The sequence below is a fragment of the Pezoporus occidentalis genome, unplaced genomic scaffold (genome assembly GCF_034315485.1).
Source record: "Pezoporus occidentalis ecotype Australia unplaced genomic scaffold, CSIRO_AGI_Poc_V1 ctg39, whole genome shotgun sequence".
NCBI classification, from domain to species: domain Eukaryota; kingdom Metazoa; phylum Chordata; class Aves; order Psittaciformes; family Psittacidae; genus Pezoporus; species Pezoporus occidentalis.
This window is the reverse complement of record NW_026915713.1, coordinates 7,093,060-7,118,471: the sequence shown is the minus strand read 5'-3', so window position 1 is coordinate 7,118,471 and position 25,412 is coordinate 7,093,060. Positions and strand designations below refer to the sequence as shown.

The 25,412-nt window shown below is 38.8% G+C and overlaps 1 protein-coding gene across 2 annotated transcripts; it reads right to left on the bottom strand.

Moving 5' to 3' along the window:
• HDAC2 (histone deacetylase 2) lies at nt 1-24,080 on the bottom strand. 2 transcript variants are annotated; one of them, XM_062632472.1, is made up of 15 exons: nt 23,858-24,080; nt 15,654-15,766; nt 15,087-15,204; nt 14,097-14,171; nt 13,659-13,797; nt 11,596-11,737; nt 8,042-8,134; nt 7,823-7,931; nt 6,854-7,002; nt 6,257-6,437; nt 4,651-4,759; nt 2,384-2,514; nt 1,366-1,521; nt 603-660; nt 1-391 (listed from the first exon to the last, which is right to left on the bottom strand). In XM_062632472.1, exons 1-15 carry the CDS (start codon nt 23,907-23,909, stop codon nt 361-363), a joined length of 1,656 nt encoding a protein of 551 aa, XP_062488456.1. In that variant the 5' UTR covers nt 23,910-24,080; the 3' UTR covers nt 1-360. The 2 variants fall into 2 exon arrangements, with proteins under 2 accessions (XP_062488456.1, XP_062488457.1); XM_062632473.1 differs by lacking the exon at nt 6,854-7,002 and having other exon boundaries at nt 6,257-6,397; nt 23,858-24,078.
• Nucleotides 24,081-25,412: the final 1,332 nt, after the last annotated feature.

The window sequence follows — 25,412 nt, the reverse complement described above, 5'->3', positions numbered from 1 at the left end:
TACATTTTTTCTTTTTTTTTTTTTTTAATAAAGATAAAATTACAAAAAAGGTAAAATCAGCTCAGGAAAGGCAAATTACTTTAATAGATCAGTTTAGACATTTAACATAATAACTCACATCCATTTTTAAATACTATTACATAAAGCATGGTGAAGAAAACAATTTTCTGCCTCATAATTAGAAAACTCACAATACAACTTGCCAAAAACCAGAACAAAGCCGTTTGAAAATAAATACGGTCCATGCCAAATAGTACAAAATGAAATCAGCAGTCTCTCTCCATATGAAAACTTTTCTTCTTTTAGGTATTCTCCAACTCTAGTATTATGTTCTGCAACTGATGAGAGGCTATCTTTTGTTCAAGGATTGCTGAGCTGTTCAGATTTTGCTCTGTAAAAAGGCAAAAATAACCTATTAAGTTGTTTCATTTTTCAATTAACTGCTTTAGAAATGCTATTTTAATTACTACTGTCATGAGTCTAAAATATTTAGTATTATGAGGAATTGAAAGTGATCTCATTAGAATTTAGGATATTATAAAGTACTGATTTAAACAAACACGCTTCAAAAAGGTGACGTTCATTATTAATTAAGTGTTTACCCTTTGGCATCTGTCTTTTCACCACTGCTGTCCTTGGATTTATCCTCCTCCTTAACATCTGAAAAATGACAAGATTTTAAATATTTCAAAAGATGGAAGAAAACCTTAAAATACTTTGGAAGGAAAAAAAGTGTGACTTTTTTTTTTTTTTTTAATCTACTCCTAGCCAGGGTTAACTACCTTTTAAAAGAAGTCACTGGTTACATATGAGCATAGAGCACCAACTGCATCCTTCCAAAGCAGTGACGGGGGCACAATGCCAAATGATTCAAAATACCTCGAGGCAAGGTCTCTCTTGACCAGCCATAATGAGGGTATGCAGTAATGAAACCTGGATTTCCCCCCTGTGGTAGTCTTGTAGCCCTAAAACACAGCCTGTTCTTGGAAAAGTCAAGAGTCCTTCAAATTACACTATTGCCCATCCCACTTCTGTTTCAGAGAAAGCCAGATGGGACCACCCCACAAAAGCAAACAGGAACAAACCCCTTCTCTAATGTTTTTAAAGCAAAAACTTTAATTCACATTTTCATTAAACTATACAAATCCCTGGCTGTAAGATTTCGAATTTGTGAAGAAGCAATAACTCTTGGCAGAAAATACTACTCTGGTCTGAATAGCTGCATGTTGAAACTGACTTATTTAAAATAGATGTTTTGAATATGATGTAAAAAATAAATCATCTCAACATTAACTGTTGAAAAAATGCATCTTTCTCCTGGACTGCAGTTCTAAAATGCAGGATGAAATCACACCAGACTCCTACCTGCTTTTTTGTCCTCCGTCTCTTTTTTGTCTTCCTCTATCCTGGCTTTCTTTGCTCCTTTCTTATGATCTGCAACATTTCGTCGTCCACCTTCCCCTTCATCTTCAGAATCTGAAAATTCTTCATCACAGGCTATGCGCTTATCAGATGCTCGAACTAGGATTCAGAGTTAATTTAATTGAGTATAAAACCCAATTACAACAGATCTAACAAAAAAGAACTATCAAATTAAGAAATATAATCATTTAATGCTGATGAACCAAATTATGGATGCAAATACTACCTTTCAAGATACTCTGGGACTCTCACAATGGCTTATGAATATAGTTTTACAGAGACACAGGGGTGGACTGGGAGTTATTTTAACATTTAACAAATTAATTTCAAATACTGAAAATTATATCACAAGAGAAAACACTGTTTAAACAGTTGAGAAAATGGACAGTGCACCAATAAGAACTTAAGATGGTTCCAGTCACCATCAAAAAAAAAGGTTAAATGTAGCAAGAAACTAGCTGAAAACCAACTCATTATCCATATAAAGGCTGATGGTAATGAAATGAAGTGTAGTGTCACAAGTGTGGAAAACCTCTCCCCATAAAAGTGAATTTTTTTTGTTTTTTGTTTCTTTTCTTAAGCACTTCCCATTATGGAGAAACATTCCTATTTTCTGTGAATAGCAGAAGACAGAGGCAAAATCGTGTATTCCTTTACTTAAAATTCAACTGAGACTTCTGGAGTATCTATTTTAGATTTGCAATAGCCAGTGTTTCATAAGAATTTCAAACCCCCATGTTCTTTCAACACTTCTTTAGACCCCTTTAACAGGCTTAGATGTGTGCACAGATGCCACCTTAAGACCAGCAAAACTGACACACCAGTGGCAAATTTTTTTACTCAGGAAAAAAAAAATAATTGCCGGTCTTCCAATACTACACTACCAGGACTAAGATTTAGACCAATTAAATCTAAGACGACACTACTCGGTCATGCTCTATTATGAAAATGTATTTCTTACTAGAAATTCGTTTGTCTGGATCTTCTCCATCCTCATCACCACTGTCTTCGTGAACAGCATCTTCAGGAATGGCCTGCATCTGTACACCAGGTGCATGAGGTAGCATACGCAAGTTTTCAAATAAGCGTTGCCTACAAGTAACAAGCAAGGGAAGTTATTACTACACAAAAGTAGCTTCTCCTTGGATTTTGTATTAGATTCTGAAAACTCTGCATTCAAAGTTCACCTACTTTGCTTTACAGTTGCTGTTTCATTGTTCAATGAAAAAAGGCATGCCGATTTCAGAAAGTTTCCATCTCTAAGAGAGCATTAGTATCCACAGTGTACTTGAGCATCAATTTCTTTGATATTTTTAAACACTTATTTCAATCAACTTCCATCTTCAGTTCCACCCAGGGTCAGCATAAGTCCTGGCCACTTGGGCTGAATCAAGTGACAGTTATTACTCTGTAAGTAGGAAGCTGGATAATAAGCTACCCTCTAGTTTCTCAGAAAATCAGACTCTTAAAGCATAAAGACTTCTCAACTACATGTAGCAGTGATATCAGGTCAAAAGCAATCCATCTGCATAAAATTTCCTATTGTCTGTTTCAGGGAAAACAGAGAGGCATACTCTCTGTCCAAGCAACCTTATGCAATGGGCTCCACACTCCAAAGCACAATGTGCAGGAACAGGAAGGACATTAGGCTTCTCCTGGGACTCAAGACTATCATTATGAAGAAGTCCAAGCACAGAAAAAGGTTTGGAAAGTATCAAATATCAGCATTTATAACAACTGCATTAGTATCCTTCTGCACAACTTGAAGAGCCAAAGCGTAACCGGTGTTTTTCTGGAATCCTTATAGTCTTTGCCTCTGTTTAAATCACATGACCTGGCAAAGGAGTTTTGCCAGTCCAGGAAGCCCCCTCATGCTAGGTCTCTAAGAAAGCATACAGCTAACTGAAGGAGGATTCGCTGAAATGATGAGTTATTGCTCTTCTTGTGGGTGCCAATATGAGGATATGAGATCATACCTCTGTCAATAGAAAACACACAATCTGTGCCCAGGAATGTGTTAAAAACCAAGTTTTGCACCCTACTTGCACCACAAAAGCTCAACAACACACAAATATATAGCAAGCAGCCTGGCAGATCACCAGCTGGAGCACTTACACTACCACAGAGAAATTTTGCAGAATTACATCAATGAAAAGATGTGTGTGTTTCCCCTTCCCTTGCACATTATTAAAAACTAACCCCCTTCATTTGACTATGATTTATATATTTGCGTTATGAACACCGATACATAGAATCATAGAATAGTTAGGGTTGGAAAGGACCTTAAGATCATCTAGCTCCAACCCCCCTGCCATGGGAGGGGGCACCTCATACTAAACCATGTCACCCAAGGCTCTGTCCAACCTAGCCCTGAGCACCGCCAGGGACAGAGCATTCACAACTTTCTTGGACAACCCATTCCAGTGCCTCACCACCCTCACAGTAAAGAACTTCTTCCCTATATCCAATCTAAACTTCCCCTGTTTAAGTTTTAACCCATTACCCCTTGTCCTATCACTACAGTCCCTAATGAAGAGCCCTTCCCAGCACCCCTACAGGCCCCCTTCAGATACTGGAAGGCTGCTATGAGGTCTCCATGCAGCCTTCTCTTCTCCAGGTTGAACAGCCCCAACTTTCTCAGCCTGTCTTCATACGGGAGGTGCTCCAGTCCCGACCATCCTCATGGCCCTTCTCATGCCCATTTACTCATTGACCAACACCCCCAGGTCTTTCTCCACAGGGATGCTCTGAATCTCTTCTGTGCCCAACATGTAGCTGTGCCTGGGACTGCTCTGACCCAGGTGTAGGACCTTGCACTTGTCACAGTTAAACTTCATAAGGCTGCCATCAGCTTGGCAATGAACACTTCTCAAACCATGTGGATTTGTCAAACTAAAGTCACTCAATTGTCCGCACACATATTGCTAATCTTTCCATAGTTTTGGGTGTCCAAGCTCGTATGTGACTTTTTATTTTTACAGCTGACAAAGGATGACAATCTCGGTTTGTGTTTTGACATGGAGCCGAGAATTAGAAATCCTAATCATCACAGCATACCAGCCTCCTTCCTGGTGGGATAAACTTTCTACAAAGTTATAAGGGGAAGCCAAGTAAAACAGTCATGTCTCTAGAGGGTGGAAAAAGTAAAAATGCAAGCTGGGTCTTAAATTTTCATATTTATAGGCACAGGACTTCACAAGCATATATACTGTTGTAGGGACTACTTACTTGATCTTCTCCATATATTCTGGTGTATTCTGATTAGTCATATTCGAAGGACTAATATGAAGCTTGAAATCTGGTCCAAAATACTCAAAGTAGTCATTGTATGGCAATTCTAAAAACCAAGACACAAAAGACATCTTTGTGACCCAAAAGATTTCAAACATTTTAAATGCAACAATGGTTTTAATAGGATTTTAGTTAGAGAAATATCAAACCTGAAGCATTCGGGTAAGCAATAATTAAGTACTGCCTAAACCGTTCAGTGTTTTTCTTCTGAATTATTCAGTAAATGAACTCAAATTTGTTAGCAAAATACAAAGAACAAGAGCAAGTTCTACTGCAATCATGTTAGAACATACACTGGAACAACAAACATAGATTTGAGAAAATAATTAAAAATGCTACTTCTGCAGGAAAAAGAAGATCAACTGATGATTTCTTATGGCTGTTTTCAAAATCAATCCAGTTCAAAAGGTTTAAGTGAGCCATTCAAAATATTCCTTCAGTAAAATATGTAATACTCAATACTAAGCTGACAATTACAGCTAGCTCAACATTCACGGTAAGTGAGCTAGCTCAACATTCACGGTAAGTAAGTGATTCAGTGATGCCCCTGTTCATTTCCCCCCTTTTCTTCCCTCACTTTTTATACTTGTACACATAACTGCCCCTGACTGGAACATCTAATCACCAAAGTTAAAGACTCTCTTCAAAAACTTTGACTGACAAAGAATATAAATTGACATGCACAATGGAAAATATACATCTCGAAAGGTACTGTCCAAATATTCTTTTCTCACTGACAGCAGCATTCCACTGAAGTCAGACAGAAACATTATGAATCCAGCAAGAGATAAATGAATAGCAAAAGCTTATCAGGAAAAGCTGCAGTCCAACATGAAAAATACTGGTGACTGATGCGCAACAAACCAGTCCAAATAACATTGCAAAAAGACATTCCAAAAACATGTCCAGAAATATATCTGGCCAGAAGTAAAGGGAGTGTAGGACCTTTGGGGATCTTCCTTAGAGAAACTACTTCATTATTTAACTATGCAAAAGGAGTCCACTATTGCTTTCTTGGTTTTTAAGTTGTTTTAAGATAGCTTGTATAGGCAAAACTGAGTCAAATGAACAAACAAAGTCAATATACTTTCACAGTTACTTTTTAAGTCATGGATACAGTGAAGAAACAGTTGTTTTACATAGTAAAACAGATACCTGCATACTCATTAATTTCTTTTGAATAGTATGTCTGTGGAGCCCAACTTACTCAGATCTACCCGTTACCATCAAAATGCAGTATATATTGTATCATACTGATGGCATTCATATTAAAAATAGTTACAAGTAAGGTTCTGTAAGTTTTAGATGCTTTGAATTTTCAAAAAATGATCCAATCATTTAAAACTTTTGCTAAGGCATAAAAGACCCAATTTTTATGTTTGTTTAGTGCATAAGCCACTGAAATTTTATTGTCTAAATCCTAACAGTAACTTTCTACATTGTTTATTCTAAACAGATGCTTAGAAATATTTGCTCTCTGTTCACTTAAACCCTCTCATGATTATTCTTTTAAGAAAATATTAACTTGTGTATTAATATTTACCATTAGGAATTTCACAATCTAAGGCAACAGCAGTTTCGTATGTCCAGCATCGAGCAACATTACGAATTGTATATCCTCCTCCTCCCAACATCAGCAATGGCAAGTTAAAAGTTTTTACAACTTCCACACATTTAGCATGACCTGTCAAACACAAAAAGAGTTGACAATATATGCAAAATATCTATTAAAGAGAAAAAATATATAATTAACTATTTAATAAGACATATGCAGTTGCACTTAACACGAAAGAACTGAACTGATTCAAGTAAAACAGAACTGTCTCCCCCTAGAACTAAGTACAACCTCACAAGAAGTCAAGACCTACAGATAAGAAATGTACAAAATACACTGAACATTAATTATCCACCCCAGTCTTCAGAGACTTTGCATGATGATCTATCGCTGCTTTTCTGAAATGCTCTTAGGAAGTTTAGCATTTTGTCTTTTTGTAACTGAAGTCCACACACAGTAACAAATCTAGGGACAATTTCTCAGGTCAAATGCAACAGGGAAAGAAGGGAAAACAGTAAATCAGTTACTTGGTCCTTTCTACTTCTAAATTTGAACCTGTATTAGAGGTTGCTAAGTCTTGCTTACAGAGTGAACTGGTGCCAAGACAGTACACACTCCAGGGAGATACAGCATACTGAAAGGCATCTGTAGGAGGCAGCAGCTCTCTTGGTTTCCAAGATATGTAAGATGGAAAAAAATCTGAGCTGTATGAGCAACTGAAGTAGCTTTGCCACCTGGTGCAAATCAAGAAAAGAACCCTGAAACACTGCAGACCCAACAGATACTATACTGCATTTTGTTGCCTATAAAACTCTTAATTGCCTCATTAAAAAAACACAAACCCAAGAAAACCCAGAAAATAAATGATTCAAATAGGCTGGATTCAAGGCTTAGCAGAAGTTCAACATACAAATAATGTATTATTAATTACAATCAATAATAAGAGTATTATTTATGCTGTTTGCTAAATTAGCACCTCAGCCCAATTTTCAGAATCACGTTTTTTTTATAAAAGCGTAAGGAACACTGAAGAAAATTAATCCTGTAGAAGTTTATAAAAATGTTAACATAAGTCTCAGTGTAACAATAAATACCAATACAAACTTAACAAGTGTTTTCATTTCAGTAATACCTATTTTACACCCAACAGGTGTTTGACCTTTAGTATCAGTAGTCCTACTAAGTGAACCACTAGATTTTATTCGCCCATCATAATAAGTGTTGCAGTAGGACAACTCTTCTTGTCCTGTCATTTCAGAACATTGCTTTAAAGCTACAGAAAGCCTGTTCATAGAAGAAAGGGAGTCACTTGAGTGGCTAGGAAGAACACGGAAAACCAAGCTTAACTTTTTTAGATGAAAAGAAAGAAAGAGGCAACTTCTGGGTTTCTTTTGGCCACCCCTGTATAGCAAAGAAAGAGGTGATTAATCATAGTAATGAACAAAATCTTTGTGACTCCAGTCCTCATCATGCAAGTGTCTTGAAAAATAGTATCAAGGATAGAGGTTTCTATTAAATAAAAGTTACAGACAACACACACACTTTTTTGCTTACCTTTAACAGTAAGATTAAAACATCCCAGCCTGTCACCAGACAGTGAATCTGCTCCACACTGTAATACCACAGCACTGGGCTGGTACATCTCCATTACTTTGGATATAATCTATAATCAGGATAAAACACCAATTAATTCATTATTTCATGTTACGGAAGTATACTCACAATACTGAACAAGCATTCTTCTAGAGAGCTTAAAAAAAAAAAAGTACTCACTGGTTTGAATATCTGTCCATATGATTCATCATCTATACCATCTCTCATTGGAAAGTTGACAGCATAGTATTTGCCTTTTCCAGCACCAATGTCCTATATAAGCAAAGGTGACAAATGCTTATTACAAACACAGAAGCACACAACGGTACAATGGGAAAACATCTACACAGGTTCACTGAGCCATTTTGTACCATTATTCATGTCTGTGAGATAAAAAAAGGTGAAATACCTTACTTGATTCCTGTTCTCCCATAAAATTGTTTTGTAGTGTAGGAGTTGTATACCAAGACCAAGCTTGCAGTCAGTATACTTGATTAATTCAAAGATTTAACACAAAAAAGACAAAATGTAACTCATCAGTTTCAGATGGTAAAAAAAGTTCACAGTATCACACAGTATCACAGTATGCTAGAGATTGGAAGGGACCTCGAAAGATCACCTAGTCCAATCCCCCTGCCGGAGCAGGAACACCTAGATAATGTTACACAGGAATGTTCCCAGGTGGGTTTTGAATGTCTCCAGGGAAGCAGAAACAATTTAAAACCTAAAGATCCCTGCTTGCCACTCCTTCCTATTTCTTCCCTTTAGCTCATCACTAAGACAGAAACTGATGGAGCAGTTCTCTGCCACTAATAAAGATGCAGTGGGGAAGATACTAAGATTCAATCTGTTCAGTTTGGCTGTAAACTACCACGAAACACCAGCTCTACAAAAAGCACATTTCAGGCCCATCCTCCTTGAAAAACTACAAGGCATAAATACTGAACTTACATTCAACTTCTCAACACTAGCTATTAAAATAGTCATGGACTTTCCCCTCCTTAGCAGTGAAGGCAACAGTAACATTTCACTTCCAGTAACTATCTTTCACCCGAGAGGTGCATGTGCGCAGACAGACAATACAGGATGGAGATGGAAGACAGACATGAGGACAGGGACAAGTGGCCCAATGCAGCCCACAGTTGACTTTTTTTTTCTTCTAGCACATTATTATTTCATAGCATTGCAAGATTAGTGACACTGAAGACCTCTGCTGAACTAAAAATTCTGGCTGATCTGGAGCATAACAGTTACCCAGAATCTCCCAAAAATAATTACCTAGGCTTCAAATGATTTTTCTGAGGTGACAGTGCCTTGCTTTCCAGATTAAAATAGCAACAAAAAAAAAAACATCCCACACAACACAAAAAACAACCCAAAAAAAGAAGTAATTAAATCGATTTTATCCTAGAACATAAAGTAGCCAAATGTTCACACAATTTCTCACTAACCTAGGTAATTATCTTCCAGCCTGAGCTACCCAAGGGACGTTTTCTCTAACTGATACTTGCATTGGTGATAAACACTAAAGAAACAATATAGCATTATGATTTGAATTCATCAACAAACCAAATTTCCACACAGAACCTGGGCCTCTATGTAGTACTACAGTCTCAACTGACCTATCTACTTAGAAGGTTAATGCTACTATCTAAGATACGTAGAAAATCAAATAACTTACTAAGGACATTGGAAGTTCAGATGTGCAACACCTTCAGTAGAAAAATGAATGAATGCAGCTGAACCAGACAACCTCTGTGAGCTACACCAATAGAGCTGAAGTCACAAAACCATCAGCTGACGCATGATTTGTTCCTGCATCAAATGAGTGTAACCTGATAAGCAAACTAGACCAACTAAAGAATTACAGAAACAAACTTGAATGGAGCCCACTGACAAAAAAATAAAGCTAAGATTTAGCTGTTAAACTTCATGCAAATAACCAGCAACAGTAGATCAATCTGAGCAGAAGCAAGCAGTGCAACACCAGCTTCCAGAAGGAACACTGACTTTTCAGAGAAACAGTTCTCCCTTTAGTTCAATTAGTTTTGCAAGCTCTGGAGATCGGAAAAAGCTATTTTTTTTTTCCTATGGGGATATAATAATTGCTCTAAAGCCTGCTGAAGTCCGTATGCAGGCAATGCTCATTTCAAAATACTAGCTAGCAGCACAGAATAAAAGTTACCATAACTGAAGTACTGCTTGCTGCTGACACTCTACTGAAAAAAAAATCCCAGAAACACACAATATTCATCTATTTATTTCAACTGTGTTATCTTTAAATTCTTTGTCCTGGGTGTGGTGAGGCAAAGTGTCCATAAACTTCTGTGTCAACGGGAAGTGCCATTTCTAAAAAGCCAAGATATCTAACCCTTAAAAAAAAAAGGAAAATAAATCCAGCCAAATTCAGCAACAACAGCTTGTCATGATAAACGTCCTTGTCTGAGCTGCTTTTTTTTGAAGCACCACTACCACCTTGTGGCCAGAGAAGTTAAACCACACGGATAAAACAATGCCTTATCTGATTTCTACCTAAATCAATTTAGACACAGTTTAACAGTATCTAATCACCATAATATTTGGCTCCAATAATCACACTGAAACGAAGGCTTAGCACCTCACTGATTTAAAGCTCAACTTTAATTTACTTCTGGGTCCTCTGGGTATCATCAGCACCCTGGGAAGCACACATTTCAGGACTATTAGCATAAACACAAACATCTCCATCATTTGAATCAATTTAAAGGTAGTAGGAAAACAGTGAATTCTTTCCTAATGTAGCAGTTCTATAGGTCAACTTTTCAGAAGTGCTTACAATTTAAAAAAAAATTACTAACTGTATGCATAAATTAACGTACAAACTTGCTGACACCAGAGGACTGACCTACCCACAGAGAGCCTCTGGTAAGAAGTTCAATCTAAGAGTTTGAAGCTAGGCTTAATTATATATTAATCCTAATACTTTAAATTCTCGTTCAAGTTGTGAAGTGGAACAATTTCCTGTTCAAACAAACAAGAGTCTAACATGATGAATGACTAGCAAATTTAATATGAAGGGCCAGGAAAACTGGTTTCCATTCTCAGCTTTGCCAGAGATTCTACATCTTCAATGATAATCCTTCACAGGCCCATGCTGTAAGGATCGGTACACAACTGTATGTGGAGCATACTAAAGTTCTTCAGCAGTGAGCATCAAGAGAACTTTATGACATAAGAAATACTCAAAAAATGAGTGAACTATATTACCAGGCAAACAGAACATAAGCAAATTCAAGTTGCAACTAAAGCTTTGTGACTCTAGCATGAAGTTATTCTAAGATTTGAAATAATTTTTGAAGCCATGTGATCTCCAAACAGTTACTTTTCACTGCACATGCAGAACTGAAACACAGTCATTATAAATATACCACACTGTCTTCCTAGAGACATTTCCAAAATCTGAGAGAACTAAACTAATCATACATTTGAACTAAAATTTCAGACAATTTATCCAGAAGTGAAGGTGTCAATTTCATGAAGAAGTGAATAATTTACTTTCCTGCTACCCTGGGTTTTTCTTTTTTCCCCCCTAAGGTTCTTCAAATCTATCACTCTAGACTAACATACTTTCTGAAAAGTTGCTGCTGTATATTGTTACTGGACACAGTTACTGCAACCTAGTATGAAAACAGTATCTACAAGCAAGACCATAAGGAAGAATTTATCACCTAATGAAATTTCATATTCAACCTTACCCTAAGGTCCCCAGTGCCTGGAAAATATTCACCATACTTATGGAATGATACTGTCATGACACGATCTGTAGTATAAAATGCTTCTTCAACACCATCACCATGATGAATATCAATATCAATATACAACACTCTTTGGTGATACCTAAAAAGAAAATATTGCATGAGAAATCATCATTATCTGTTATGTTCATAATATACCCTTACCCAACAAGGAAAAAAACAATGATAAAAAAACAAACAATAAAACCCAAGATTATGATCATTTTGATGACTTTGGTAGCAGTTACCATATGATCTTAGAATTCTCAATATAGTTTAGATAATAATGAAAGTAAGTTCATCTTCATCAAAATAATTTAAGTATGCAATTATATCAGTATTTACCCCAAGTTGTATCACCTCCTAGAAGCTATACCTTGTGTTTCCGTCCACACCACTTTCGGCTGTTTGCATCTGCTAAATTCATTCCTTTCACAGGGCATTTGTTTCTGCCTTCTCAATAATTATCAACACAGCCTACACTAAAATATCTCTTACTGCGTGCTTCAGACAGCACAGTGACAGAAGCAGGAAGAACCCATGATCCATAAGCCCACAAAATACTAAATTTAAATACTTATTTTCTATCTAGTCTTCTTCTTCACCTCTGCTACTTGTACAGATAGGCAAATTCTTATTTCCAGGAGTATCACCCTATTAGCATAAACTTATTACACTGCTGCTTAGTAGAAACCAGTTGTTTGAAGCCTCAGACAACAGTAAGTATTCCTTAAATTCTATCAACATCAGAAGATGCATTTCCATTATGCTTTGCATAGTGCTAGAAAATGTGAATCTGAGCAACCATAATTTCAGGTGGGCTAAGATTTTTTTCTTACCAAGACACTGAGCGGGACAGTTCCTTATGGATACATAACCCATAATTATTTGAAAGTTTCTTTCCTTCACAGAGCACATTAAGCTAACAAGTTTGAGACTAGACCACAGAAAATCATGTAGTTTGTCTCAGACTGCAGAGGCAGACCCTGAATACATGCCTTACCTTAAAATTATGTTAACATTGACTATTTGTTGGTGCATTTAGATACTTTTCTCATCTTTAAAAAACACTTCCGGATTACAGCTGCTTCCCCCATCCCTCACCAGCAGACTCAGCTGTTATATTCACAAGAGTCAAATATCTCAAATATTTTTTGTAATAAACGAGATTTATGTGTTATTACAAGAGATACAGTCCCATGAAGCAGCACAGGTAACACTCAGGATTTGAAATTTTAGTGAAGCATTACTGCTTGAAGTTAATTATATGACCACTTTTTCATTACTCATTTTTTTATTTTGCAGTCACAGCAGAACAGCTGTTATTTCATTATTTATTCCTAACAGCCACATTAATTCATGTAACAATCCAAGGAAGCTTAGTGCATGATCTTCCCTGAATATTCCTGTTTGGTTTAGCGGTGACTCAAATGATAGGGAACAAGCAGGCATATTGAGAAACCAAATGATTGTGAACATAATGACTGCTGTAAGGGGCCAGGGCACTGACCCATCTAGCTCACTATTCTGTCTCCATTAGTAGCAACAGGAGATTAACATTTACAGAACGCATGTAAGCCTGTCCATTTTCTGCAGTCTGATACCCTCATACTTCTCCCACCATCTAGAATTACAGCATATGGGGTTTTAGAGGGTGCATCATTGCTTGGATGTTTAATATCTATTTACAGACCTCTTGTCCATGATTGTGTTTAATCTCTTTTTTGAATCTGTTGTTGCTGTCTGCTTCCTTCAGCCTTCTGTAGCAGCAGGCTCCACAACTTAAGTATACTCTGTGTAAAGAAGTACTTCTAAGTACCTGTTTTTAAGCCTATCTCCTATTAGTTATCTTTTCACCTTGTATCTTTCTTGCTGAAACCAAACTGGGCAAAGCTTGACATTTTCTTAATTGAAACTGTACAACATGGGCGATGGAAACTCACTGAAATAGTATTACAATCCATATCTTCTGATACTTAAATACTTGAATTTGACACTTTATCTGGTTCCCATCATACACTTACTTCAGTAACTCAAGGATAGCAAGCACAATATCATTGACATAACAGAAACCAGATGCCTCTGATTTCTTGGCATGGTGAAGTCCTCCAGCCCAATTAACAGCCATGTCTGTCTGTTGTCTGTTCAATTTTACTGCCCCAGCTGTAAAAAGATAAACACAAAAATTGAAGGAAACGCAGTTAGAAACTTGTAACGGCCTTTAAATCTGTTACATAAAATAGTATATTAATTTTTAGATTCATTGATCCTAGGTCTGATCTCTTACAGAGATACTTGATTCATTTCACATTTCAGTCCATAACTGACTTAAAGACTATTATCTCTTTCTTTAAAAAGAGACACTTATATTTGATTCAGTTTTAAATATACTATCAAAGTTTTAAGTTGCTAACATAAATGTAATAAAGCTACAAAACAGCTGGCAAACAACCTTTACTTACCAACAGAGCCTCCAGTTGACAGCTGACAGAACTCAAACAGGCCATCAAATACAGGACAATCTTCTCCAACATTAACTGTGTAAGAAATGTATTACTTTTCAAAAACACCATTTCAAATCCATTGCTATATGCATGGATAACACAGATGCAAGCATAGTTCATTCAGCATTTTAACTACTTCTGCCTGAGCCTCATTTTTGTTAACTTTTATTACCAAAACCAATGTAAAGTCTCCTTAATCTGAGATGACTCTATTTTTATTTTTAGTTTCCATGGGAAGCTTTGTCTCCTTGTTAAGAATAAGTTAGATCATTTTTAGATTTTGGAAGAAGTCTGATTAACATATGTCATGTTAAGAAATGCACAACTACTTGGAAAAATAATTTGCTGAGACTAAGGCATCATGAAGAGGTTACAGTACTGCCTTTTAAATTCATATAATAGCTGTCAAACTGCATTCCTAACAGTACTTTGAGCCTATTCTTACAATTAAAGGAATAAATTAACAGAAAGTGTGAACAGTGAATAATGTACAATTTTTACTATCCAAGAGGAATGAGTTATCTCCTTTTCTTGACATAAACATTTTCATACATAGTTTTTTAATTCTCTTCTAAAAGCCATTCTTTTTTTCAGAAAGATTTCACATTAGAACACATTTTAAGACACTTTCACAAACTTAAGTTTAATATGTGCATTAAGCCTGCAAAAATTATTACTTCACATCTAGAATATATGCTGTGAAAGGGGAAGCAAAAATCCTTCCATAAACTTAAAAGAACATTTTTGCCAAGATGGCCGCTTTTAATAGAAAAGTCCCCAAATTATTGTAGCTAAAGGCAGGCATATGTTAGTCTTGCTACAGTACTTCTCTAATCCACTGCCACCATGAAGCCATGTTCATACCTCTGAATTGGTAAATACTGAGTTTTAAACAACACTAACCATCAAAGTATGTACACATAGAGTTAACCTAATATTGACACTTACATCTCTGCATCTGCTTGCTGTACTCAGACATATTGTCAGGCCTTATTGATCGGAGAAATTTGATGTATTCATCACTATGGTACTTCGTCATTTCTTCTGCAGTAGCTTTGTGGGGTCGCTGATGACAAGAACAAGTTATAGAAATAATCAAGAATGCTCTGCAAAATCAGCTAAGAACTTGCTAAAACAGACAGTTGGAAAGAAACCTAATTTGAAGGGAGAACAGTTAAATTGATAGCATTGCTGCTTTACACAAAACATACTCTGTTGTTAGTATACAACTTGATTAATTACCCCAATGTCTTCCTAACACCTAAGCCCCCAACCACAGAAATACTGGTGAAAATTCTCTACTGGGGCTCTACACTCCTTCCAGACATGGACAATAATCTGCAGTCCTCACCAATTACAAAATATTGCTTCAATTCTAACAGAGACCTCTGAACACTCTATTTAAGTATTTGCTATTTCCACTTCCACTTTTCTCCTTTTATTTGTGTGAGAACACTTGAAGCCCTTTAAAATAATTTAAAATGCTTCAGTGGACATTCCATTGCTTATACTCACATAAATTTCCATTTTTCTGTATAAGCCATAATTTAGCAGCAAGTTGTGGGTCATTCGGATCCTATGAGGTTTCATCGGATGCCCTTGTCCATAGTAATAGTTTCCAATATCACCTGTCAATATCACACAAATGAACAGCTATTACAAAGCCATTTTTAAATGCTACTTACAAGAATTATTCTCAGAATAAGCTAGCAGGTATGATTCCAGGAAAAAAAAAACCTCAAAACATCAAAAAAAAAACCCAACAAAAAAAAACAAAAAACAACTATGAAAAAAAAAGAAGGCAAATCTAACAGTTTTACTACAAGCAGACAGTAGTGGGAGGGCAAAGATGCCTACAGGATGTGGTTTCCAATCAAAAGTGAAGAAAATAGTGGGACAGAACTGAAGAATAAATTATAGGAAACAAAACTGGAATTAAGAGGAGAGCAGAAACTACTGATGACGTAGCCATACCATACAACAACAGAGGCTACAGCAAAGCCTACCACTTTGCAGGAGCTGATCTGAACACACCATCCTCAGCCTGCCCTTAGCTACTAGCCCTAGCAGCCACATTCCAGAAGCTAGCTTTGCATCCATTGCTGCAATCACATGCACAAACATTCCCCAAACACCTGCTTGCTAGGGATCCACAGTAGTTTATTAACAAAACCTGAAATTCAGATTAGTCCAGCTCTGTCAAATTGGAGAGCAACTAGACACACAATTAAGATAACAAGTTTGACACATTATTTCTAAAGAAAGAATGGCTACTATCACAGGCTAGTAAGTTTTCCCCCAGCTGGAGTAGTGTTAGAACATACACACCTCTCTCCACTTTGAACACTGATATTAGTGAGACATGATCCTCTTTAAACAGAACTAGCAATTCATATGTTTCTGGAAACTTAGAGAAGCCCAAAAGGTATGTCCAACTGTCAATGGCCTTCAGTTGGAGAATTCCGTAACAACTATTTGCAATAGTACCTATTATTTTTGACCAAATTTCCTGGTAGGATTAGTGAACTTTTTACGTTGGTGGATTTACTTAGTGAATTTTTACTTCTTTTTTTACATCCTCCAACGTGCTCTGCCTTGTCCACTGGGAACAAAAGCCGCACTGTTTTCACAATGTCATACTATTTTACAAATTTTATTAATCAGAGGTAAGAAGTAGCACTGCTACAGAACACCTTTAGTTTCATCTCCTCAACGTAAGCTTCAGTTCAGGAGGAGGGGAAAATGCCAGCAGCAGTAGCATCACCAACTACCAAGAAAAGCGAGCATTACAGTCAGATAAAATCTCAAAGCACTCTTAATATCCAGCTTTCAAAGTGATGAGGACAGTAAGGACATTTAGGAAAACAGATAGAACCTAATGTAATGGAAGATGAAATTACCTAGAAAAAACAGTCACTCAACACCTAGCTTTTAGCAGTCCCATAACAACAGAAATACCAGGTTTTAGCATTAAGAACTTCGAAGAACTCGGTCCTACTAATTTAGGAACTGAAGTGGATGATTAGCACTCCCTGTCAGTTATTAAGACCTGGCATCTTGCAGATACTTCTTGCAAGCTTGCAATTTTGGTCAGAGGCAGGTCAAGAGCAAAAGGTGTTGAGAATATAACCACCTTCCTTCCTACCCGGGAAAAAAAAAAAAAAAAGATTTCCAAGCATCTTACAAAACAGTACAAATTTGGAATTTAGGAAAGCTCTACCACAGCTCTTTGAAACTAATGATTAGAAGATGTAAACCAGCCATTTACGAGGCCTGTTTTGCTTTGTGAAATTATTAAGTCTCACATTTACAAAACTTCAAGCTATCAACAGCTTAAAATTTTGAAATTTTTAAGACAATAGTGACTTTCAATAACATGATGATTTTGAGCAAACTGAATTCCAAATGCCTCTGTGGTTTAAAGAATGTTTATGTATATGCATACTTTTTTTTTTTTCTTAAACAGGTCACTTTAATTTTAACTAACTTCAGCTTACACAGTTACTGACATTTTACTCAGAACATTGACGGATAAAGAAGCAGACCATGAAGAATTATTTTCTGTCTTATGTAAAACATAAGATCTGTTATTTTCCCTTATGTAAGAGAATAAAAAAAAGGCTAGCAAGCTTCCAAAATATACTTGCAACACATCCTCTGATATACTGCAATTGATAAATTAAACAAATTCAAAGGTAAGTATATTATAGATGCCATACTCTTCAGTGTATGTACACTTAAAAAAATAATCAGTCAATTAAGCATACCTTTTAATTTTCACTTTGTTTTTTACCAGAAAGGAGAACTTTAAAAAGAATTTGCAAGTTGGTAAATTAAACGGGAGCTTATTTAATCAAGTAGACCTGTGGGTGAGTATCTAGCAGAAACATATTAATCTTTCCATATTAGACATCAGCAGTAATGACTAACAATAGATAATAGTATACGCATTAGCAACAGGCAATATGATTTACACCTTTCAGGTCTTAGCATCACTAGCAAAAAAAAAAAAAAATTTTTGGCATTAGCCTCATAAAACAATAAATTCAAACATATGGACAAAAAAAAACATGAAGTTTCAAGGGACTGTTGCAATGTGCATGTTAGCAGGGGTGGGGAAAGAAAAGGTACAGAAGAGGTTCCACTTTCTTCATTAGCACCTTGATTTCCAGCCAACAACACATCACAAAAGGCAGCCATCATCCTGTGGTGAAGGCAAAGGTGTCAAAAGTCTCTCCTTCTTTACTCAGTGAAGAAGATGCCCTTCCTAGTACAAACACTTTATCCACAACTGAGCTAAAAAGTTCTGCGCATAGTGCCAAACTCTGACTAGAATATAGTATATATGAGTATATAAGTGAGGCCAAGTGCACAAGACTAGTATTGCAGACAGTATGAGTATTTAATCTTACATTTGTCAATACAAAGGTAAAAAATCATACAAAAGTGTATGAGAAATGAGCATATTTTATATCACTCACCAGTGTGGTTGCCCATGGAAGTGCAAAAGAACATAAATTAAAAAGGAAGTGGAGGGAAAAAATCCAAAGTAGTATATGCAGAAAGCTGGCATATCTATTAACCTTTCACAGCAAGGCTTCAAGGTTTCAAATTTAGTGGTAAATACCAGTAAAAATATCAGCTAAATGGCTCTCATTGAGAAGGAACAACATAATCTCCAGAATTTGAATCCTTAACTGAAAAGAAACAAACCAAGAGCCAATTCTAGCATGAGTTTACTGTCCTGCAGCGTTGACCACAAGATTCAAAACATGATACCTACAAATGACCAAAAGAGCTACCTGAAAATTCAGTTGTAGCATACACCATCATGTTTTCGGTTCAAATATATTAAAAAAATAAATATTATTACTTCTCAATTCATACAAGTCACTTGCCTAAATTCTGAAGAGAGCTACCAAATAAAAATAAACCTACATGACTCATTTGATGAACATAAGTTTTAGATTAGTTTTAGAACTTCTCTATCGAAGACTTCAGCAAGGTCTACAGATGTCAAATACTTCAATACATAGAAAAATACAAGAGACTACATGCCCTAAAGTAACTTCAGTTATGCCTGACAAGCACACAACCAATTAACAAAAGTTGCAATGTCCCCCAAAAAGTATGTTAGTCTCTCTAGTTATGCGAACTACATAGAAAAACAGCACCTTTAAATTAGCCATTGCAGAACAGTCTTGAAGGCCTGAAGAGGCAAGATATGACATTCACTTATCCTTTTTGATACTCTGTAACTTGTAAGTTACATTACTTTGTAACTGATACAGATTGTTATATATACTGACCATACCTGCTTATTTTAAGTACAGTTACTATAAAACCATGAGGTATTTCAGAATGGCACGAACTGCTGCAATGGAAACCACATGAAAAAAACACAAATCTTAATAAAAGTAGCCACATTTGGACTGACTTCAGCAATACTAATGGGTGAACTCATGTAACGATGAATGTAAAAAAAGATCATTAATCAGTCCAACAAACACCTATTCAAACAGGCCTAAAATTACTTCACTAGTACCTGAAGGGCTGGTTTGGGTCGTTTGTTTTTTTTGTTTTGTTTTGTGGGGGGTTTTTTTGCTAGTTTTTAAAATCAAGCAGACAGCATAAGATTAGCAAAGCTATGACTTTTGATCCCAGAACAGAGGCTGGACATCTTCAGTGTGTTTGGAAGCCACTGTGCAAAGCACTGATGAATTTCTGTGAAACCCTTCATTTTAAGTTCATTTTATTTGCAGACATAAGCTTTAAGTAGAAGTGCTAATGTACTTCAAACAATGTCTGAATATAGTAGCATTCTGCCCTACTGAAACAGGTTTAGTCTCGTTTTTATGGGTGGGACCAACCACATTCTGAAGCAGATCTCAAATTTTTCACGAAGGTAGAGCCTTTTGAAAACCCACATTTCATTATGCACAAGCAGCAATCTAAACAATACAGACAGTGCACTGGCATGGAATGAATACACTTATTAACTTAACCATGTTGGTTGTGTGATTCCCCAGAACTGTGCTTGGCTGTAAAAGCAGAGTTGAAAAGACCATTTAGGACCTGCCCTCATTGCTACGGGCAACTGTACAACACATGCCTATCCTGGAAGAGGCCACTGAACTACCTGAGCCAAATGCTGCAAGACTGTGGCAATACCCTGAAGACACATGGTAAAAGGCTAAAATAAAATACTAAGGACTTGGGGGTGCTGGTCAATGAGAAGATGAACATGAGCCGGCAGTGTGCGCTTGCAGACCAGAAAGCCAATCTGTATCCTGGGCTGCATCAAAAGGAGTGTGACCAGCAGGTCTAAGGAGGTGATCCTGCCCCTCTATTCTGCTCTCATGAGACCCCGCCTGGACTATTGTGTGCAGTTCTGGCGTCCTTAACGTAAAAAGAACATGGAACTGTTGGAACAAGTCCAGAGGAGGGCCACGAGGATGATCAGGGGACTGGAGCACCTCCCATATCAAGATAGGCTGAGAAAGTTGGGGCTGTTCAGCTTGGAGAAGAGAAGGCTGCATGGAGACCTCATAGCAGCCTTCCAGTATGTGAAGGGGGCCTACAGGGATGCCTGGGGAGGGACTCCTCGTTACGGACTGTAGTGACAGGACAAGGGGTAACGGGTTAAAACTTCAACTGGGGAAGTTTAGATTGGATATAAGGAGGAAATTCTTTCCTGTTAGGGTGGTGAGGCACTGGAATGGGTTGCCCAGGGAGGTTGTGAATGCTCCATCACCGGCAGTGTTCAAGGCCAGGTTGGATGAAACCTTGGGTGAGATGGTTTAGTATGAGATGTCCTTGCCCATGGCAGGGGGGTTGGAACTAGATGATCTTAAGGTCCTTTCCAACCCTAACTATTCTATGATTCTATGATTCCCTACTAGCACAGTTCTAAGCAGCACAAAGAATAGACTTCACTAAGGTATGGCCATATGTACATTCAGACTAGAAGCATTTATTAAATATATTTCGGACAAGATGACAAAAGTATTTTAATCTGTACATTTGTAGTTCTTCCCATAGCATACTGGTGCAAATTTAAACAAAATTCTTGATGTGAGCATGATCACAAGCAATGCTTCTGCAAACTGGATGTGGCTGACAGTCTATTACAAACTGTAGAAAATTAAATCACGCTTCACCCACCCAAAGTTTTATTGATTCCAGGTACAATGCGAAGGCTATTAAAACTGTTAATTAGCAGAAAGAGTTAATACACTGAGAAAACTTGGTGACAGGCTAATTTAAAAAAGCAATTTTATCTGACAACACTGAGTTTCACTAAAGTATGTAGGAATTTATCGCATCTTAGGAGATATGCATATACACTTCCAGTACTTTTCAACACTTTCTAGTGTATACTTTTAAAGAAAGGGAGTGCAAGTGTGCATGGAGGGACAATTACGACCAAAAAATAGTCATTTACTTCAGTTATGACAACCTTGGAGATACGTTACTACCTCAGTTGTAGTATCTATGAGTTGAGGTATCTATGGGTTCTTCCGGCTTTCGGTTAAGACTTCCAATGCTCCTTGTACTTTGATTCAAGACTTTGCTGGTACAACACAGTTACAAGATACTCACAATTGCCAGATGAGCAACAAATTAGCATCAAAAATACTTACTGCAGGTATTAACTCAAAAAAGAGTTATTAGAAGAAATGTTAAAGTATTCAGAAACACTGTAGGTGAGGCCCTCAGTGACATGCTTTAGTGGTGGACTTGGTAGTCCTGGGTTAATAGTTGGACTTGATGATCTTAAAGGCCTTTTCCAACCTAGTTGATTCTATTATTCTATTTCCAAAAGAGTGTAAGATAAACTGTTGCCTTTGCCAGTAAATAATAAGACATCAAAAGCATTCCAAAGCTGTACCTTTCTGTCACATAGAAAGCATTTATTTTTTTTTAAATCACTTTTACAACAGACACTATTATTGTTAAATACATTTATCCTAGTTTACATACTTTGGCAAGATATGAGCTACAACTGCTTTAAGTCGCCATTATCCTGCCACCTTCGAACTTATTCCTTCTGCAGTTTCTCTCCCCTCTTCAGTAGTATAGCTTTGTGGCTGTTAAGGGAGTCTTGCTAGCAATGAGTATCAAAATGTAGGGATAACAGAAAAACTGAAGCTGTCAATAACTAGTAAACTACAGCCACCTGACTTAACATAAAAAAAAGGAAAAAACAAGAAAGCATATTGGTAAAAAAAAACAACATAAACCCAAAATCAAACCATACAAACATTTGCAGAGAGAAAGCTTATAAACTATCGTTGCATCTTCCTTTCAACAAGAAAGGCAAAAAGTGATACCCGTTCCCTAGGAAAAGTAAGATCCCAGCCTCACCAAAATTATCCCTAACAGGGGCCTCCTTTCCCCTTCAGGCTGAACAAAGAATCAGAGCTAGCAACAAAGAGAAGGGGGCGGCAACCATCAGTCTGCCTCCTTTAGTGTAGTAAAAGGGAAGAAAAAAAAAAAAAAAGGCCCCACAAGGTCTGCCATTTCTAAAGAACGGCAGATTTGCTACAGCAACAGACACCTTTGACATTTTAGTGGGTTTAGCCATTCGTCTTCAGTTCCAAAATGGTCAAAGCACCAAAGCAACCTTAACCTCGGTTTCCTGGCTATTACCAATACCAGTCCCAGGAGCCAACGTAAAGGACTGATACAATATGCGGCAATTTTTTAAAAACATAAATAAAAACCTAATACTCTCAGCTAATCTGACCGAGTTTACCCTCCTAGTACAAAAAAAAAAAAGGAAAACCAAATGCAATCTCTAGAAGAAAAGTTCTCGCTGCTATGGCCAGACAGAACCACAACTAAGTTGCTGCGAACAGCTAAAACTAAGCAGAAGCTTCATGTGCTTTTCCGACATGACTGACAATGCAGATCACAAGCCGCTGCGTCCTCACCAGACAAGCGTGCAAACTTAGGCGGCCTCCAAGCAACTCTAATTTCACTATTATTAAACACCTACGCACGCAACTTTGGTGTTTGGCTGGAAGAGAGGCCCGCGGAAGCCAGAACTCCCACCAAACGTCCACTCCAACGCATATTCGCCTAGGGAGGTGGTGGGTGGGTGTGGGGAGGCAGAGACCCCGCTGCCCCCTCCGCCCGAAAGCCGGAGGAAAGGGAAGGCCTCCGCGCAGGAATCACCAGGTGTCCGAGCTACACATGGCCTAGACTTTTTGGAGGGGAGGAGCTAGACACGGCAGCGACTCCAACGGCTCTGAGCTTGGCGGATGAAGGGGAGTGTCCCAACTTTTTCTCCTTTTTTTTTTTTTGGAGGGGGAGTACTTGGGGGGGAACAATAGGCACAGCGTTCACGGCTGGGCTAGGCAACCGCTCCGCGGCAGAACAGGCAGCCCCACAATTCGCACCTCGCCGGCTGCCACCCCCGCCCCCAACACTCCTCACCGCCCCTTCCCCCTCGCCCGGAGGCCCCCGGGACTCAGCCCCGCAGCGGGCCCGAGTGCGCAGGGCCGATGGCGGGAGCGGGGCGCGGCGGCGCAGGTGGAACCGGCAGAGACCCCCGGCCAAAGCCGCCATGGAGCCGGGAGGGAGGGCTTGCTCCGGGGAGGGAAGGGGCGCCCGCAATGGCGGGGTACTGGGGCAGACAGCCCACCCCAGACAGCCGTTGGAGAGGCTTCCCTTATCCTCACGCATACACGCGCTCCCGTGCCGGCCCCTCTCACCGTCATAGTAGTAGCAGACTTTCTTCTTGCCGCCGCCCTGACTGTACGCCATAGGGCTGCTGAGCCGGGCCGGGGGGAGGGAGCGGGAGGCCGAGGCGAGCGCCGAGCCGGCACGGAGTGGGGGCGGGAGAAGGCGGACGCGGGAGAGCGGGAACTCGCGACGCCGGGCCGCGGGCAGCGCAAGCGAGCCCGACCATCGGCAGCGGGAGGGGGGAAGCAAGCGGGGCGCGCCCAAGCCGCCGCCGACGGGGGAGGAAAGTAGAAGAAGGAGGCGGAGAAAACACGTGCGAGGGAGCGCGGGCTTTCGCCTGTTTGTCCCTCCCCTCATGTCTTAGTCAGACACGCAGTCAGGGAAGAAGCCAGCGGGAAGTCTTCATAACCGAATTCTTGGAGGAAATTCTCTCCTCATGCACCCCCGCGCCGCGCAGTGGTGCGATCCGCCGGTGGGCTGTGTCTCCGCCCCTCAGCGGCGCTCCTCCTTGGCGCATGCGCTGTGTGGTCCGTCGTCTGGCGCGGTACGGGTTGGGTACAGCATGGCGGGTGTTGTGGGGGGCAGGAAACGCGCGCCCAAGCGAACAGCGGGGCCTTTCCCTCCTCAGGGGTAGAGTCACAGCGATTCACCTCAGCCACCTCACCTGGGAACGAGCGGGTGGGAGCTCGGGGAGGGAGCTCAACGTACTATTGTGGAGGGGGGGATTCGTATTGTGTGCCGCTCTCTTGCTCCAGAGCGAGATGTCACGAAGTCTGCTGTTATCCCCAACTAAACTGTTTCTGTTGTGGTGGATCTGTTTGTTTGCTTCAGTACTGGAGTTGTGTGCTGCTGCTTTTTTTACCTTTGTTTTGTTGACTAGCAAAGTCGGGAAGGGTTTTGGAGAAGTTACTATTTTACCCTTGTTCAGAAGGAGCTCAGTTCACCTCTCATCCATCCACCAGGTACCTGAGGCAACAGGCGGCCTCAGCCAGGCTTCAGGCCGATGCAGTGCTAGGAGTGAGTACTCCTGACCAGTAGTACCTGGGCCCTTTTGACACTGTTGCTGTTCAGTATCCCTATTCTAGAAGGAGTTCAAAGCATACTTCACAGTATGCATAGCAATTACTTATTCCAGAATTAAGGTATGCTATGCAAGATGAAAGTAGTGGTTTTATAAAAAGGGCTGCACATGTGAATTGAGTTTCAGAGGTCTACCAGTGTTGTACAGTACAAACACGGGAGAAGGAAACACAGAAAGTTAATATGATTGCATTTATTCTTGGCCAGTAACTACAGCTTTCTTTTATTTACATTTATATAGGGGTTCACACTTGCAAGAATTTGAGTCTGGGAATGTGTATCAGTTATACAAAAGGTTACTGTTTCTTCAGCTGACACGCAAATCCAGTGTTTAGGATTTGCATTCATTGTGGAAGTCTTGTCCAAGATTCCTTGGTTTATTGGAGTCCCTAAAAGTACCTAGAAACCCTGGTTGTTGCCACGTGTACCTTTATATTAGATTATATAAATGCCTACTCGTTATCAACATCATTCATCAAAACCAGTACGTGTCCAAACACAGGG

What these genes read in the sequence shown, in the direction of transcription:
- HDAC2 (XM_062632472.1), bottom strand. Translation starts at nt 23,909, where the DNA reads ATGGCGTACAGTCAGGGCGGCGGCAAGAAGAAAGTCTGCTACTACTAT. An exon ending in GCTATCCTTGAGTTACTGAA is followed by an intron (nt 11,738 to 13,658) that starts GTAAGTGTATGA and finishes TTTTCTTTTTAG; the next exon opens with GTATCACCAAAGAGTGTTGT. An exon ending in GAAAAGACAGATGCCAAAGG is followed by an intron (nt 392 to 602) that starts GTAAACACTTAA and finishes GCCTTTTTACAG; the next exon opens with AGCAAAATCTGAACAGCTCA.